The sequence below is a fragment of the Scyliorhinus torazame genome, chromosome 30, assembly GCF_047496885.1.
Source record: "Scyliorhinus torazame isolate Kashiwa2021f chromosome 30, sScyTor2.1, whole genome shotgun sequence".
NCBI lineage: Eukaryota > Metazoa > Chordata > Chondrichthyes > Carcharhiniformes > Scyliorhinidae > Scyliorhinus > Scyliorhinus torazame.
Genome location: NC_092736.1, coordinates 26,112,326 through 26,129,719, shown reverse-complemented (window position 1 = coordinate 26,129,719; position 17,394 = coordinate 26,112,326). Strand labels below are relative to the sequence as shown.

The following is a 17,394-nucleotide window of genomic DNA, read 5'->3' as shown; positions in this document are numbered from 1 at the left end:
ATGGAATACTCTCCAGTTGCCTGGATGAGTGCAGCTCCAACAACACTTAAGAAGTTTGACACCATCTAGGACAAAGCAGCCCCGCTTGATTGCTCCCCCTTCCACAAACATTCAAACCCTCCACCACTGACAAACAGTAGCAGCCGTGTGTACCATCTACAAGATGCACTGCAGTAACTCACCAAGGCTCCTTAGGCAGCATCTATCAAACCCACGACCACTACCATCTAGAAGGACAAGAGCAGCAGGTACCTGGGGACCCCACCACCTGCAAGTTCCCCCCCATATCACTCACCACCCTGACTTGGAAATATATCGCCGCTCCTTCACTGTCGCTGGGGCAACATCCTGGAGCTCCCTCCCTAACAGCACAGTGGGTGTACCTACACCTCAGGGACTGCAGCGGTTCAAGAAGGCATCTCACCATTACCTCCTGAAGGACAACTAGAGATGGGCAATAAATGCCGGCCTAACGAGCGACGTCCACATCCCGTAAATGAATTTTAAATAAAAACAGTGCGCAGCTCATTTTGCTTGTCCTCGCTTCATGTGACAATCACCTCAGTCACACCGGTAGGAAAAAAACTACACAGAAAGGAATCAGCTGAATGTGACAACCCTGCATGTGTTCAACAGGCAGGATTCTGTCTCGTGGGTTGCACTCAGAACCCAGATGGGTGGTATGTAGGCCCCAGGCACAGGTTGTCCACCACTGAGCTGGAAGCATGGAGCAGACAACACCGTGAATAATACCTGTTACACACATAGAAAGTATTCATAGAATCCCTACAGGAGGCCATTCGACCCATTGGGTCTGCACCGACCCTCTGAAAGAGCACCCTACCTAGGCCCACTCCCCTGCCCTATCCCTGTAAACCAATAACCCTACCTAACCTGCATGTCTTTGGACACTAAGGGCCCCCCCACCGCAGTGCAGAGTATGTGGTTTAAGTGAAACGAAAGAGAAAATGCTGGAAAATCTCAGCAGGTCTGGCAGCATCTGTAGGGAGAGAAAAGAGCGAACGTTTCGAGTCCGGTGACTCTTTGTCAAAGCTAACAGACAGAGAAAGTGGGAAATATTTATACTGTGGAGTGAGAATGAAAGATGAGTCATAGCCACAGAAACCCAGGGAAACCGGGTGCTAATGGCCACAGAAACCAAGGGGACAGAGTGCTAATGGCCACAGAAACCAAGGGGACAGAGTGCTAATGGCCACAGAAACCAAGGGGACAGAGTGCTAATGGCAGTCCCCAGAGAGGACAAAAGTTGTGTCAGGTCAAACAGCAGGGAAACTAACATCAGAGGATGAACTGTAGATGTGGGGGGAGGGGAAGGGGGAAGCAACGAGGAGAAAGGTGAAGAAAAGGTGGAAAAGATTGGGGGGGGGCAATTAAATATATATTAAGAAAGAAAGAAATGGTAAAAGACAGTTAAAATGAAATGAAAACAAATGGGTCGAGCTGATCTTCTGAAGTTGTTGAATTCGATGTTGAGACCGGAAGGCTGTAGCGTGCCTAACCGGAAGATGAGATGTTGTTCCTCCAGTTTGCGTTGAGCTTCACTGGAACATTGCAGCAGGCCAAGAACAGACATGTGGGCATGGGCGCAGGGTCTTTGGTTAAAATGGCAAGCATCAGGAAGGTCAGGGTCCTGAATGCGCACTGGGTGACATTGAGTTCTCCACTGTTTCTCAGGAAAACTATCGGTTACGTATGGACTGGAAGAGGAAAATAGCCAACGGCTCCTCATCTTCACTGCCAGAAACCGAGTATCAGTCCCTGCTGGGGAACTCCACCAGCAGCCTAAGTTCTCCAGAGGCAGAGAGCTCCAGCTACAACAGTCAGACCTTTCGAGGTTAGTGACCGTCTAGGTTGTGGTGCTCGTACCTAGATGTGGGTGTGGTTGAGTGTGGGACGGACGTGTCTTTCCATTGTGCGCACGAGGACACTAACACAAGTGTTAATTTGTACAGCAGGTTCCCAAAGTCTCTGAGTAACTTTGAACTTTAATAGCTTTAACTATACCGGCGATAGAAGCAAGCTGTAAACTGTGTTTGAAAGCATAATTCCTAAAACTATTTTATATTAACGTTTGTGAAGTAACTCGGCGATAACTGGAGAATAATTTCAACAAATCGGATTGAATGAACGATCGCAGAAGACAATAATGTAGAGGCCTCGAGATTTGATCTGTCTTGTGTTAAAACTAACAAACTATGCAAGATCACCACCTCTTACTTCCCCTATCAAACCGGTGTTTAATATCTTTGTTTCCTTTCTTTAGAAAGAGTGGTGAGAAAAGAAAAAATATTTGAATTGGATTCTGTTGAGAGGATTGGGAAGGTGGAATACAGAATTCTCAGGATATTAATTGTGATGTAAGTATTGGGCGTTGCATCCTGTTGTTACTGACCCGCCTGTGTTGATTATGGTCGGTATTTAGCAGAGGCGACGGGAATCTCGTCTGCCAGCTGGGTTGCCAGCGACAGCCCCCCTTTCTATGGGAAGACCCGCTGATGTAAGTGTCAATCAGGCACTTAAGCGGGCAGCAGTGGATCTTGTTGTAAGATGTGTGTAGTTCAGTAGGTGTCATGGGGAGGCTCTGAGTCTTGTATTCTTTAACTACTTGTAATTATATACAGATCTACAGTATAAGGTCTAAGCTAGGAGCTTCCGTGCTTGCCTCTACACACATCTCTGTCCAGCGCAACACTGCCCTCTAGACTTGGGTCATGTGTTTCTTTGGGTCAAACTGTGGGTAACTGTTCCCAGTCCCATATTAACCCGTTCTGTGCCAGACCTATATACTACAGGCCTTCCTCAGGATCAAGGAGGCACAGGAAACCCACCATGGGGGAAGCACATAAAGGAAACCCTGTCTGGGTTGTGTTGCCAAACGGCACCAGAGTAATGTTGCCAATTAATAATGATGCTCTTTTAGATGAGTGGAATACTATCCCACCAATCGGCACCAATAATGTTGCCAAATTAACTAGATATGGCAGTTATTAATGATGATATTGCTTTTCAGAGTCTCCAGGTATCAAATGATACCACCACAAGGCTTTACCGGATATCGATCACAGACCAAACAACCAGTTAGTCAGTTCAAGTTCAAAGATGGTTTATTTACACACAAGGATTACTTCGACATGCAACACCAAACACTACAAGTTAAACTACACCGAACAACTACATTAACCTATACTTAACTTCAGGGCAACCGGCTCTATGCAGATGAACAAGGCCTTTGTCTGGATCTTGCGTGGCTGGGTGGAAGTGGCTCTGTTTCCGCTGGGCTCATCCATCTGGTAGTGATCGTTGGTCTTGAACTTGAACACAGGGCAGTGTCTCTCTTTATCCCTCTGGGATTTCGCGCTCTTTGGGGCGGTCCTTAGCTTTGGACCCAATAATTCGACAGGCTTCGATTACTGCCTTCGATTTTGGCCAATAAAGGGGTGGGTGCCTTGATGGCAGGGCATGTCCTGAGCGGTCATTGACCGTGGCTTTTTGGGCTCCCTGAGCAAAGGGAGTGGCGCCAATGAGTCTGTTTCTGTATCTGTTATCTGAATGCAGGTCTTTTGTTCTGGGCAAAGTAGCTGCGGGTTTCGATAGCGTCTAGTTATCTGAGTTGTCAATATACATAAGCCCTGAGCGTCTGAGTCCTGGGTTGACCATATTTCCCACGGTCCTTTGCAGGTGGCCATATTTCCCAGGATCCTTTGTCAGTGGCCGTCCCAGATGGCTACAGTTGCTTGTGGACTTCTGGGGTGGGGGGATCCTTGGTTGGCAGGCAGTTGATGCCTGACTGACAGACCCAGCGTTGTGAAGCGGTGGATGGCTCCAAGAACTGTCAGCCAATCACAGGCTGGCAACTGTGCCGTGCTCGGCAGCACCACTGGGGGAGGCGGTGGCAGCTGCTGGTAGTGCACCCACTTGAGGTTCAGTATCGCCGAGGGATCCAGGCGACAGATGAGCAATGGGACTCATGAGGTGGGCGGGGGGGGGTGGGGGGGGGGGGGGGGGTGGTTGCTGATGACATTTCATCAGAATGGGAGAAAGTTAGAGATGTGGCAGGTTTTAAACAGGCAGAGACAGGACGAGGGGAGTGAGGGGGTAGGGCTGAAGAATTAAAGGTCGACAGTTTCCGATCCAAACCACGGCTCCCATGTTTTGTGGACAGTAATGGGTGATAATGATTGTGACCTGTTGAGTATTTTCTGCATTTCCTGTTTCTATTTCCGATTGGCCGTGTTTTGCTTTTCTCTGCGTGTGGTTGGTTACGGGGACGGAGTCATTCACACAGGAAGAGTATATTTAGATCTTAAGATTTAATCAGCCAGGAAATCATTGACAATGTGCCTGTGCTTTCCTGAAACATTCAAACTTTTACCCCTTAGTACGTTCTAGACGTTTATCCGAGATTGAGAAACTGTTGAACGTTATGTTGGAAGGAAGATGTTATTGTCAAACTCCTGTGTGGGAGGTTGGGTGAAATGTGAATGTGTGTCATTTCAATTCTGTGGATTCGTCCAACAGCGAATGTTTGTTTCCCTAGAGTTATTATTCTGTTGGCGTCCTCGATCTACATGACATTCCGGGTTTACTCCCTGGAACAGCAGCTGGGACTGCTGGATGCAGCTTCTCAATCCCTAGCCCACAAGAGGTAAGCTCGGAGCCTGGTATCTGACCCAGAGAAAAATGTTGCTTCAGTTCATGGTTCTGGTGACTCTCTCATTCCAGACAGTGAGAAGTGGGTCTGGTCCATTGCCATTCTCGGTCAATGGGAAGTGCGTCTGGTGCCACTCTCCAGAATCGGGCAGGAGTTTTGGTTTCATACCCTTTGCCATATTATCAGCCGTAGGAGGGGTAATTTCAAAATGAATGGACAGAAAATCTTGTTCGACACCCCCGGATTCCTCGAGGCTCCCCCATTGCCGTCCATAAGAACTAGGAGCAGGACTAGGCCATCTGGCCCCTCGAGCCTGCTCCTCCACCCAATGAGATCAAGGCTGATCTTTTGTGGACTCTCCGGCCCGAACACCATAACCCTTTATTCTTCAAAAAACTATCTATCTTTATCTTGAAAACATTCAATGAAGGAGCCTCAACTGCTTCACTGGGAAAGGAATTCCTTTGGGTGAAGAAGTTCCTCCTAAAATCAGTCCTAAATCTACCCCTTACTTTGAGGCTATGCCCCCTAGTTCTGCTTTCACCCGCCAGTGGAAACAACCTGCCCGCATCTATCCTATCTATTCCCTTCATAATTTTATATGTTTCTATAAGATCCCCCCCCCCGCATCCTTTTAAATTCCAACGAGTACAGTCCCAGTCTACTCAACCTCTCCTCGTAATCCAACCCCCTCAACTCTGGGATTAACCTAGTGAATCTCCTCTGTACACCCTCCAGCGCCAATACGTCCTTTCTCAGGTAATGCGACCAAAACTGAACACGATACTCCAGGTGTGGCCTCACTAACACCTTATACAATTGCAGCATAACCTCCCTAATCTTAAACTCCATCCCTCTAGCAATGAAGGACAAAACTCCCAAGTCATCTGTGAATCAATTGCACTCATTGTCAGATTATAGACCTGCTGCAATAATCACTTCAACTGGTTCAGTGTGAGAGAAACGTGTGGAGTAAAAGCTGAAACATGCTGGTGAAGTGATGGGAGGTTTAGTTACGCACTGTTTGCCAGTGTAGAGGTCCTGCTCTCGATAGGAAGAGTAGGACAATGTACGTGATTCCCAGTGACTCATCAATGCTCCTGGTGCTAACATTCCCGGCTGTGGTGCCTCCGATGGTTTCGAGGCTGTCCAAAGGGTCTGTTTCCATATTCCTGAATGGACGTGCGACTGGGGAGATTAGTGGAGACGCTCCACAGAACTGAGAGCTTAGAATCATGATATTGCCGAGCACAGAAGGAGGGGCAAGGTTGAGAAGGATAACCTCAGCCAGTACGGGAATTGAACCCGTCCTGCTGGCCTTGTTCTTCGTCCGTGATAGTTTTGGGACCAGTAAGCCAGAGACCCAGCGCAATGTTTCCGGGATCCAGGTTCAAATCCCATCACGGCCAATGGTGAAATTTGAATTCAATAACAATCTGGAATTAAAAGTCTAACGGTGACCATGAATCCATTGTCGATTGTCGTAAAAACCCATCTGGTTCACTGATGTCCTTTAGGGAAGGAAATCTGCCGTCCTTACCCGGTCTGGCCTCCACGTGACTCCAGACCCACAGCAATAAGGCTGACTCTTAAACCCCTCTGAAATGGCCGAGCAATGCATTCAGTTCAAGGGCAATTAGTGATGGGCAACAAATGCCGGCCCAGCCCAGCGATGCCCACATTCCATGAATGAACAAAAAAACAGGGCGGCAAAGTGGTTAGCACTGCTGCCTCACAACGCCAGGGACCTGGGTTTGATTCCGGCCTCGGTTGACCGTCTGCGCGGAGTCTGCACGTTCTCCCCGTGTCTACGTGGTTTTCCTTCCGGGTGCTCCGGTTTCCTCCCACTGTCCAAAGATGTGCGGGTTAGGTGGATTGGCCGTGCTAAAATTGTCCCTTAGTGTCCAAAGATGTGGGGTCACGGCGGTTGGGCAGGGGATTGGTCTTATGTAGATTGCTCTTTCAGGGGTCAGTGCAGACTCGATGGGCCGAATGGCCTCTTTCTGAACTGTAAGGATTCTATGGACATTAATGTTGAGGATTTGATTTTACATAATTGTTCAGAGAGTCAGTTGATCTATCATTCATTTATTAGAATAAACGATATATATATAAAACATATAATTTGCCACATGTGACCTTTCGAATGGCAGCTGGGCTACCATCTGGTGTACCCACTTCTACTTCTCATTATGTTCCAGGTAAAGCACATCCTTGAGGGCTCATTGAAACTGTCCGCTCACAGTCGACTGTGGCGTGGACCCGGTATAAAGCACAGCAACCACTGAAACTCCAAGATCGCTCTCTCTGAGGTTCCCTAGACAGGAGGACCTCGAAACCGCCATCAATTTCCTGGCTGCTGTTAGCAAAGAGCCCGAGTCTAACAGAGTTTTTGCTGCATTACAGGACATGTACATCACGTACAACATCAAACCTTTGATTAGAGGCGGCGATTACGCAAAGTCGTTCGAGGATTTTATTCGGACTGAATATCCAACAACCTTATTTCAGGACGATCGCAATCTGGGACAGCACCCCATTCAAAAGAACAAAAATTTTCAGAGCGTACCTCTGCGATCCTACCACAAACTCAGTGGAGCCGGCAGCTTTATCTGTCCTTGAATCTATCAGAAATTGCAAAGCAGTGTTGCGAGCGCGAGAACAGTTGTTGACAACGAAGACGCCTCTCGACCCACTCATTGAGAGCACTGGGCATGGCTGATGGGGGGAAAAAACCTCGACTTGACCCGACGTGGAAGAACATGGCCTGCAGGCGGGCAGAACTCTTCCAACAGCCTGTGCCACAGGCAGCACCGGCACCTCCACATCGCCCCGGTCGGCACTTGGCAAAACCGGATTTCCGCCATTGATCTGGTTGTCCCTGGAACCGACACTCAGTCACGTCTAGAGACTGCCTCAATTTATTTATAATCACCAGTTATCGAGTGGCGATTGAATAACATTGCACACTCCGTTTGAGAAGCATCTTCTGTGACTGTCAAAATAAGATGCATCTTATTTTGATATACTTGTTAAACCTTCCAATGATGGAAAAAGAGGAAGCTCCCTGCATTCGACTATATAAGAGGACCGCAAGTATTGGCTGACATGTCATGGGGTGCCCTGGACAGGATGGCGGAACCATATAGACTGAGCAGAAGGGAAAAAAAGATGGAAAAAGGACCTTTGCTGCAGAGTGTGAGATAATCAACAAGGACCATCTAGAGACAGGCAGGAGGACATTGAGGAGGAATGGTAAGGAACATTGGGAAGTCTCCATGATGGGACATTCACTGAGCATGATGGGCAGGGGTTTAAAAGAAATATGTTTTTGTGAATTTTTTCATTGTAAACAAAATAATATAAAACAATTAATTCAAGTTACAATGACAAAAAGCACAACAAGCCATCAGAAGCACAAATTAACTTAACACCCCAACATTAAACTAAACCCCTTAACAACTGACGCCGACAAGCTCTTTGAAAAAGCAAATGAATGGCTGCCATCTTAGGGTGAACCCTTCTGCCGACCCCCTAATGGTGTACTTGACCTTCTCCAAAATGACCACCAGCGAACATGGCTCCAGATCGACATTAATTATCTCTGACCATGGTGCTAAAGAAAGAGACCCCAAATCTTACTAACTTGGGACAAGACCTGAACGTACGAGTCTGGCTAGCCGGCCCCCAAGAACAATGCTCACACCTGTCCTCCCCCACAGAGTAAAGGTGCGCCATCTTGGACTGGGTCACACTAGGCCTAGCGCAAGATGACGTGGACCTCATCATCCAGAATAGGACCCAATTCGCCCTCCCATTCCACCTTTACCTCAGATTGGAACCAGGGAGTCCAAATATTTCCAACAGCTCCTTAAAACAGGCAAACCTTTTACACAAAGGGCTGGTTTAGCTCAGTGGGCTAGACAGCTGGCTGGTGATGCAGAGCAAGGCCAGCAGGGCGGGTTCAATTCCCGTACCAGCCTCCCCGAACAGGCGCAGTAATGTGGCGACTAGGGGCTTTTCACAGTAACTTCATACTTGCGACAATAAAAGGTTATTATTATTATTAAACCTTCCCTCCACGAATAGACCCCAAATCTCTCTTAACTCTTCCCCTCCCATGAACTAAACGTTGAGTCCAAACCTGCTAGTGATTATTGCAGATAGGGACCAGCAAAGACATGGAACTAAATTTAAAATGCTGTCTGAACTGCTTCTAGATTCTCAGGGTGGACTCCACTTCCGGATTCGACTTGGGGAGAAAAGTGGAGAGACATTGAAAAATAAATAAAAATCTCGGGAGCACATTGATCTTAATAGTCTGGACCCTGCCCGCCAAGGACCGGGAGAGGTTATTCCGCTTCCGGAAGCCAGACTTGACCCCATTAACCAGACTAATATAATTTAATTTATGAAGCGAGGCCCAATCATGAGCCAGCCGGATTCCCAGATAATGAAAGCTAGATCTGGCCAGGAGAAACGGTAACATTCTCATATGGGCTCCCCTTCCCAGGGGGTTAACCAGGAAGTATTTGCTCTTATCCAAATTCAACTTGTACCCATAGAAGGATCCAAAGCTCCCAAGCAGCTTCATTATCTCATCCATACTGGGCCCGTAATATAATGAAGCAGGCAATCTGTGTACAAGGATACCCTCTGCTCCACCCCTCCACGAGTTACCCCCCTCCACTTAGAACATAGAAAAATACAGCACAGAACAGGCCCTTCGGCCCACGATGTTGAGCCGAACCTTTGTCCTAGATTAGTCATAGATTATCATAGAATTTACGGTGCATAAGGAGGCCATTCGGCCCATCAAGTCTGCATCGGCTCTTGGAAAGAGCACCCTACCCAAGGTCCACACCTCCACCCTGTCCCCACAACCCAGCAACCCCACCCAACACTAAGGGCAATTTTGGACACTCAGGGCAATTTATCATGGCCAATCCACCTAACCTGCACACCTTTGGACTGCGGGAGGAAACCGGAGCACCCGGAGGAAACCCACGCACACACGGGGAGGATGTGCAGACTCCGCACAGACAGTGACCCAAGCCGGAATCGAACCTGGGACCCTGGAGCTGTGAAGCAATTGTGCTATCCACAATGCTATCGTGCTGCCCTTAAGAACAAATTAACCTACACTATATCATTCTACCGTAATCCATGTACCTATCCAATAGCTGCTTGAAGGTCCCTAATGTTTCCGACTCAACTACTTCCACAGGCAGTGCATTCCATGCCTCCACTACTCTCTGGGTAAAGAACCTACCTCTGACAGCCACCCTATATCTTCCACCATTCACCTTAAATTTATGTCCCCTTGTAATAGTTTGTTCAACCTGGGGAAAAAGTCTCTGACTGTCTACTCTATCTATTCGCCTGATCATCTTATAAACCTCTATCAAGTCGCCCCTCATCCTTCTCCGTTCTAATGAGAAAAGGCCTAGCACCCTCAACCTTTCCTCGTAAGACCTACTCTCCATTCCAGGCCTGGTAAATCTCCTTTGCACCTTTTCCAAAGCTTCCACATCCTTCCTAAAATGAGGCGACCAGAACTGTACACAGTCCTCCAAATGTGGCCTTATCAAGGTTTTGTACAGCTGCATCATCGCCTCACGGCTCTTAAATTCAATCCCTCTGCTAATGAACGCTAGCACACCATAGGCCTTCTTCACAGCTCTATCCACTTGAGTGGCAATTTTCAAAGATGTATGAACAACTTAATGGGAGATTCAAGCGCTATGGCAGTGGCTCTATTGCCAAAGCAAACCGGAGCAGAGACAATGGACATCCCTGCCTCAGACCCCTATTCAGCGGAAAACCCCCCAAACTAAGGCATTGGTGCGAACACTAGCAGTGGGGCCCTGCACAGTAAACAAATCCAGGATTGAACGTTTGTCCAAATCTAAAGCTGTCAAGAATCTCACAGAGTTGTCGCCACTCCACCCAATCAAAAGCCTTTTCAGTGTCCACCTCCGGTTTGGGCAATGAAGGGGCTGTTTAGCACAGGGCTAAATCGCTGGCTTTGAAAGCAGACCAAGGCAGGCCAGCAGCACGGTTCGATTCCCGTAACAGCCTCCCCGAACAGGCGCCGGAATGTGGCGACTAGGGGCTTTTCACAGTAACTTCATTTGAAGCCTACTTGTGACAATAAGCGATTTTCATTTTCATTCATTTCATGAAGAGGGGGGCAGAGGACAACATTTAATAGACGACGTATGTTGGCTGACAATTGTTGGTCCTTGACGAAGTCTGTCTGGTCTTCCGTGATCACCTCTGGGAGGCAGGGCTCTAACTTCAGCAACAACACTTTTGGAAGTAACTTAGCATCCGCATTTAAAAGCAAAATAGGTCGATTCAACCCACGTTCTTTAAAGCCCTTGTCTTTCTTGAGGATCAGGGAAATAGAGGCTTGTAACAGGTGGGCCTGTACTGCGCTGTATCATTCTATGTTCTATATGTTCTATGTAACAAACCCATGACAAGGAGTCGTTGAACATATCTAAAATTAGAGGGATCAATTGTTCCGCAAACTTCTTATAAAACCCAATAGGAAAGCCATCAGGGCCTTGCCCGTCTGCATCGACCCTAGCTCTGTTGCTTCACAGCGCCAGGTCCCAGGTTCGAATCCCGGCTTGGGTCACTGTCTGGGCGGAGTCTGCACGTTCTCCCCGTGTGTGCGGGAGTTTCCTCCGGGTGCTCCGGTTTCCTCACACAAGTCCTGAAAGACGTGCTGTTAGGTAATTTAGACATTCAGAATTCCCCCTCCGTGTACCCGAACAGGCGCCGGAATGTGGCGACTAGGGGCTTTTCACAGTTACCTCATTGCAGTGTTAATGTAAGTCTACTTGTGTGTGGTAATACCAGGTATTGCAGTACCTGAGAGGTGGATGCCCATTGGCTAGACCTAGGAGTCTACCATTGGCCAACGTACATAGCTCCGCCCTGAGAGGCAGGGTATAAGAACCAATGCCATCCCAGCAGCCTTCACTTTCTGTATCGAAGCTGCTGGGTACAGTTCTAGCTGATTAAAGCCGATTAGTATGACTCTCCTTGTCTCACGAGTAATTGATTGTGCATCATTGTGACACTAATAAAGATTATAATATAATAATGTATTTCCGAATTTCCTTTGGGCCCAAAGGGCTCCACCACTGGGATGGATACCCATCCAAAAAATCCTTCATGGCCGAACTCTCCGCTGGGAGGCTCCGATCTATAGAGATGCCGTAATAACGTTTCAAAAGCTACATTGACCTGAGGCAGGCTGCCACTCGAGTCCCATTTCTGCTCCATCTCCCGGGGAGCCACCTGCTGTCCCAGCTGTTGAGCTAAGAGGCGACAGGCCTTCTCCCTGTGTTCACCCCTCGAAGGTCGCAGCTGGCCCACATCCTTATCCACTGATAATTCAAATTGTGTCTGCAGATTTTTCCTACTTACCAACAACTCTGGGGTAAGGGCAAGCGAGATCTGATGGTCCACCTCAATGATGGAGTCCACCAGCCTTTGATCCGCTCACTTTTATTAAATGTAATATTTTCCCCAATGGCGGTGGAAATGTGTTCCCGGAATCTCTTGTCGGCTAAACGTGCCATTTCCAATCTCCTTGGCGGATGGTGTGAGGGACCAAATCAGCAAAATGTGGGGCATGGTCTGAAAAGACAATCGCCGAGTAACCCGCCCCCTCCAGCAAAGGGAGGAGAGGCCTTTCCGCCACAAAATAGTCGATACGCGAGTGTACCTGGTGGACAGGGGAGAAAAACTCATTACCCGGGTGCAAAAAATGCCACGGATCTGCCTCCCCTCCCCTAGTCTCTGGAAACCAACAATGCTTTTGCCGCCCCTGTGGGCGATTTGGACCTGGGACGATGTACACTGGGGTCGTGCCAAGATCTTGGCGGCAGAACATTGAATCCTTTTTATTGATTAATATTGCTGTACTTGGGCCCCACCATCAAAGCCAAAATGCAAAACTGGTCCCACCCACCCATTGTCTCGCCTCAGACCCGTTAATGAGTCTCCTGCAGAAACACCACATTGGCATTTACATTTTTCAGGTGGTCAAATACCCTCAAAGCTTCCACTGGTCCATTCAACCCCCTGACATTCCAGGTGGCCAAGCGAATTGGGGGCCTCCCACTCTTCTCTCCCCCCCCCCCCCCCCCGCCTCGATCCGGAGTCTACCATTCCTGCCGAGAGGGATTATTCAACAGTTACATAGTAGGTACAGCAACGAGGCCCACCCAAGGTGGCCGCCAAACCCGCTAACCAGAGTAGACAAAGAGCCACCGTCAGCAAACTGATCCTGCCCCCACGCCCCCTCTTCCCCACCCTCGGACACTACTACACCCAAATATGCAGATAGAAATCAGAGCAAGGCGAACATAGAACACTAAACCTATTTAATAAACCTAACCCCAATCAGAAGAAAAACACTAAAGCTCACTATCTAAAACAGAACTAATATAATGAGCTGCTGTCAACTCCTCAGCAGCACTGCCGTTAGCCAACTCTTCAGCTAGCAGGGCGGCTCCCGCCCAGGGTCAAGAAAAATGCTGACAGAAAAAAGACACAAAATATTAAAAAAACACTTCAAACAGTACTCCAAATGGGAGCTATATATTTTCACAATAGCTGGAACAAATAGACCAAAAACCCACATAAAATTAAGCCCCCTACCCAAGTTCAACCTAAACAAGAACAGAAAAATGGAAACATGAACAAGGAACTCACAACAATTCCACATGAAAATATTCCCATCCCGAATAGCCCAAAACCTCAAAAACCCAAATTAACCCACGCCCAGCCCATGCTTCTTTATGAAGGAATCCGCCTCCTCTGTCTTTCCCCTCAAATGTCACTCTTAGCCACACCGGATACACAACCCCAAACCGGACTCCACTTTTATACAGAGTGGCTTTGGTCTCGTTGAACGCCGCCCGCTTCTTTGCCAGCTCTGCTCCCACACCCTGATGGTCTGGCTTTCTCGTTTGTAGCCGCGATGCTCCTTCACCGTGATCGGCTCTCCTTCTTGGAAGCTGTGAAATTTGACGATTACTGCCCGCGGTGGTTCGTTGGGACGGGGCTTCTGTCGGAGTGTTTGGTGGGCTCGGCCCAGCTTGGGAGGGCACGTGACTCCCCCCTCCCCCACCACCTTCACTAAATACTCTATGGGAGCTGGGCCTTTGATCCCCTCTGGCAACCCCACAATTTGGATATTTTGCGATTCTCCAAATCATTCACTTTGGCTTTCAACCCTTCATTCGCATCGGACATCAGAGACCTCTCCGCGTCCAGAGAGGCAATCCCGTCGCTATACCTCGAAAGGTATCTTGTCACCGTGCCCATTTACCGTTTTGTTGGTCCTCTCCAACGCCAAACGAATGGGAGCCAAGGCCTCTTCCATCAATCTGCAGAGGTCCCATGACACAACCCACCAGTGTTTGTCAAATTCCGAAGCTAAGGTGCGAGGAAGCATCTCAGGGGTTGGCTGGAGTCACAGAGGCCGCCTCCGCTATCTTCTCCACCGACGAGTTCGGAGAAACCTCTAATTCAGTCAACAAACCTCTACTTTCAGGTTTTTTTTCCCCCTGGACTTTCTCGGCATCTCACCTACGTAGGCACCTTATTCTTTTAAACAAGTTGGTTTTAAACGAAAATACTGGCTGAAGCTCAGCGAAAAGACTAAAAGACAGTATCCCAGCGGGAGCCACCTTGTGCATGTTTCCTCCCGACATAACGGCACCGGAAGTTCTCATGGACAGGGTTTAATGATTGGATGGTGAATGCTGGATAGGTGGGATTGGGAAAACATAGTGGACTATGCGACTGCACAATTTATGGTGCATGGTTACAACAGGTTTTAGTTACACATTTCTGACGATCATATTTTATAGGCCGCAATATAGATGGGCGGCAGTTTCATTACTTGGGCTCTTTAAGCACTAACATTGGAAACATGGAGATGGCCAAATTTGATGATCACTGAATGTTTTACCTGTTATTTTTGTTGCCATTTTTCACAGTGTAATAAATGTAATAAAGGTGACATTTATTTGTTAATGTGATTTTCTCAATGTTTTGTTTTATTCATGGCCATGAATAATTGGGAGAGCAAAAGCTTGACATAGTCGTACTCACGGAATCATACATAGAACAGAACATACAGTGCAGAAGAAGGCCATTCGGCCCATCGAGTCTGCACCGACTCACTTAAGCCCTCACTTCCACCCTATCCCCGTAACCCAATAACCCCTCCTAACCTTTTTGGACACTAAGGGCAATTTATCATGGCCAATCCACCTAACCTGCATGTCTTTGGACTGTGGGAAGAAACCGGAGCACCCGGAGGAAACCCACGCAGACACGGGGAGAACGTGCAGACTCCGCACAGACAGTGACCCAAGCCAGGAATCGATCCTGGGACCCTGCCACTGTGAAGTAACAGTGTTAACCACTGTGCTACCGTGCTGCCCCTCAACATACCTTACAGACAATGTCCCAGATACCACCAGCACTATTCCTGGGTATGTCCTGTCTCACCGGCAGGACAGACCCAGCAGAGGTGGCGGCACAGTGATATACAGTCGGGAGGGAGTTACCCTGGGAGCCCTCAACATTGACCCTGGACCCCATGAACCTTTATGACATCAGGTCAAACATGAAATGAAACATCCTGCTGATTACCGTCCACCATCAGCTGATGAATCAGTGCCCCTCCATGGAGGAAGCTCTGAGGGTGGCAAGGACGCAGAATATGCGCTGGATGGGGGACGCAATGTGCATCACCAAGAAAGACTCAGCAGCATCACCACAGACCTAGCTGGCTGGGTCCGAAAGGACAGAGCTGCTAGACTGGGACTGCGACAGGTGGTGAGGGAACCAACAAGAGGGGAAAACCTACTAGACCGCGTCCTCACCCATCTGCCATCTGCCAGCTGCAGATGCATCTGTCCATGACAGTATTGGTAGGAGTGACCACCACACGGTCCTTGTGGAGATGAAGACCCACCTTCACATTGAGGATATCCCCCATCATGTTGTGTGGCCCTACCACCGTGCTGAATGAGATCGATTTGAAACAGGTCTAGCAACTCAAGACTGGGTATCCACAAGGCGCTGTGGACCATCAGCAGCGGATTGTACTCAACCCCAATCTGCAACCTCCTGGCCTGGCATATCCCCCACTCTACCGTTACCGCCAAGCCAGGAGATTAACCCTGGTTGAATGAAGGGTGTAGGAGAGCATGCTGGGAGCAGCAGACTGAAAAATGAGGAGTCAACCTGGTGAAGCTACAACACAGGACTACTTGTGTCAAACAGCAGAAGCAGCAAGTGATAGACCGAGCTTGTGGCGCCCCCAGCTGGTGAGCAGCACAACGCTTGAGAACATTCCGCCTTGAATGTCAGTGAGCAGGTTATTGCTGATAGCCCGTCCATCACTTTACGGATGATGGAGAGTAGACTGATAGGACAGTAATTGGCCTGGCTGAATTTGTCCTGCTTTTCCTGTACGGGACATACCTGGGCAATTTTCCACATTGCCGGGTAGATGCCAGGGCTGTAGCTAGAATCACTACAATGCAGAAGGAGGCCATTCAGCCCATCGAGTCTGCACCGACCCTCTGAAAGGGTAGCCTACCGAGGGTCAAGCCCCCACCCTATCCCCTTAACCCAGTAACCTGACCTTTGGATACCAAGGGGCAATTTAGCATGGCCAATCCACCTACTCTGCACATCTTTGGACTGTGGGAGGAAACCGGAGCACCCGGAGGAAACCCACGCACACACGGGGAGAACGTGCAGACTCCGCAGCCAGTCACCGGAGGCCGGAATTGAACCCGGGTTCCTGGAACTGTGAGAACATAGAACATAGAACATAGAAAATACAGCACAGAACAGGCCCTTCGGCCCACGATGTTGTGCCGAACCTTTGTCCTAGATTAATCATAGATTATCATTGAATTTACAGTGCAGAAGGAGGCCATTCGGCCCTTTGAGTCTGCACCAGCTCTTGGAAAGAGCACCCTACCCAAACTCAACACCTCCACCCAACACCAAGGGCAATTTGGACATTAAGGGCAATTTATCATTGGCCAATTCACCTAACCCGCACATCTAACCACTGTGCCATCGTGCCGCCCTGTGGAACAGCGTGGCTAAGGGCACAGCAAGTTTTGGAACACCAGTCTTCAGGACTATTGGCGGAAGATTGTCAAGGCCCATAGTCTTTGCAGTATCCAGTGCCTTCAGGCGTTTCCTGATATCACGTGTAGTGAATCGCATTGGTTGAAGTCTGGCATCTCTGGAAGAGATGGATCATCCACTCGGCACTTCTGGCTGAAGATTATTGTGAAAGCTTCAGTCTTGTCTTGTGCACAGATGCGCTGGGCTCCTCCATCATTTGTGGCACCTCCTCCTCCAGTGAGTTGTTTAATTGTCCAGTCCAATACTATTCACGGCTGGATGTGACAGGACTACGGAGCTTAGATCTGATCCATTGGTTGTGGGATTGCTTAGCTCTGTCTATCACTTGCTGCTTATGCTATTTGGCCACAAGTTTGATGCTAAAACTTTGAATTGATGCTAAAACTTTGAATATATTCAAGAGGCGGCTGGATATAGCACTTGGGGAGAATGGGATCAAAGGCTATGGGGAGAAAGCAGGATTAGGCTATTGAGTTGGATGATCAGTCATGATCGTGATGAATGGCGGAGCA

The 17,394-nt window shown here is 48.5% G+C and overlaps 1 protein-coding gene across 3 annotated transcripts in view; it reads left to right on the top strand.

The window, feature by feature from the left end:
• The window catches only part of gramd2aa (GRAM domain containing 2Aa), a 76,762-nt gene extending 62,025 nt beyond the window's left edge, over window positions 1-14,737 (top strand). The window contains exons 10-13 of one of the 3 annotated variants that reach the window (XM_072493021.1): window positions 1,696-1,855; window positions 2,285-2,378; window positions 4,559-4,666; window positions 7,079-14,737. In XM_072493021.1, coding sequence (XP_072349122.1) covers window positions 1,696-1,855; window positions 2,285-2,378; window positions 4,559-4,666; window positions 7,079-7,112 — 396 coding nt within the window. In that variant the 3' untranslated portion in view covers window positions 7,113-14,737. Of the gene's footprint in view, window positions 1-1,695; window positions 1,856-2,284; window positions 2,379-4,558; window positions 4,671-6,873 lie in introns of those variants that run through there. The other 2 variants (XM_072493022.1, XM_072493023.1) reach the window with 2 other exon arrangements.
• The last annotated feature ends 2,657 nt before the right edge of the window (window positions 14,738-17,394 follow it).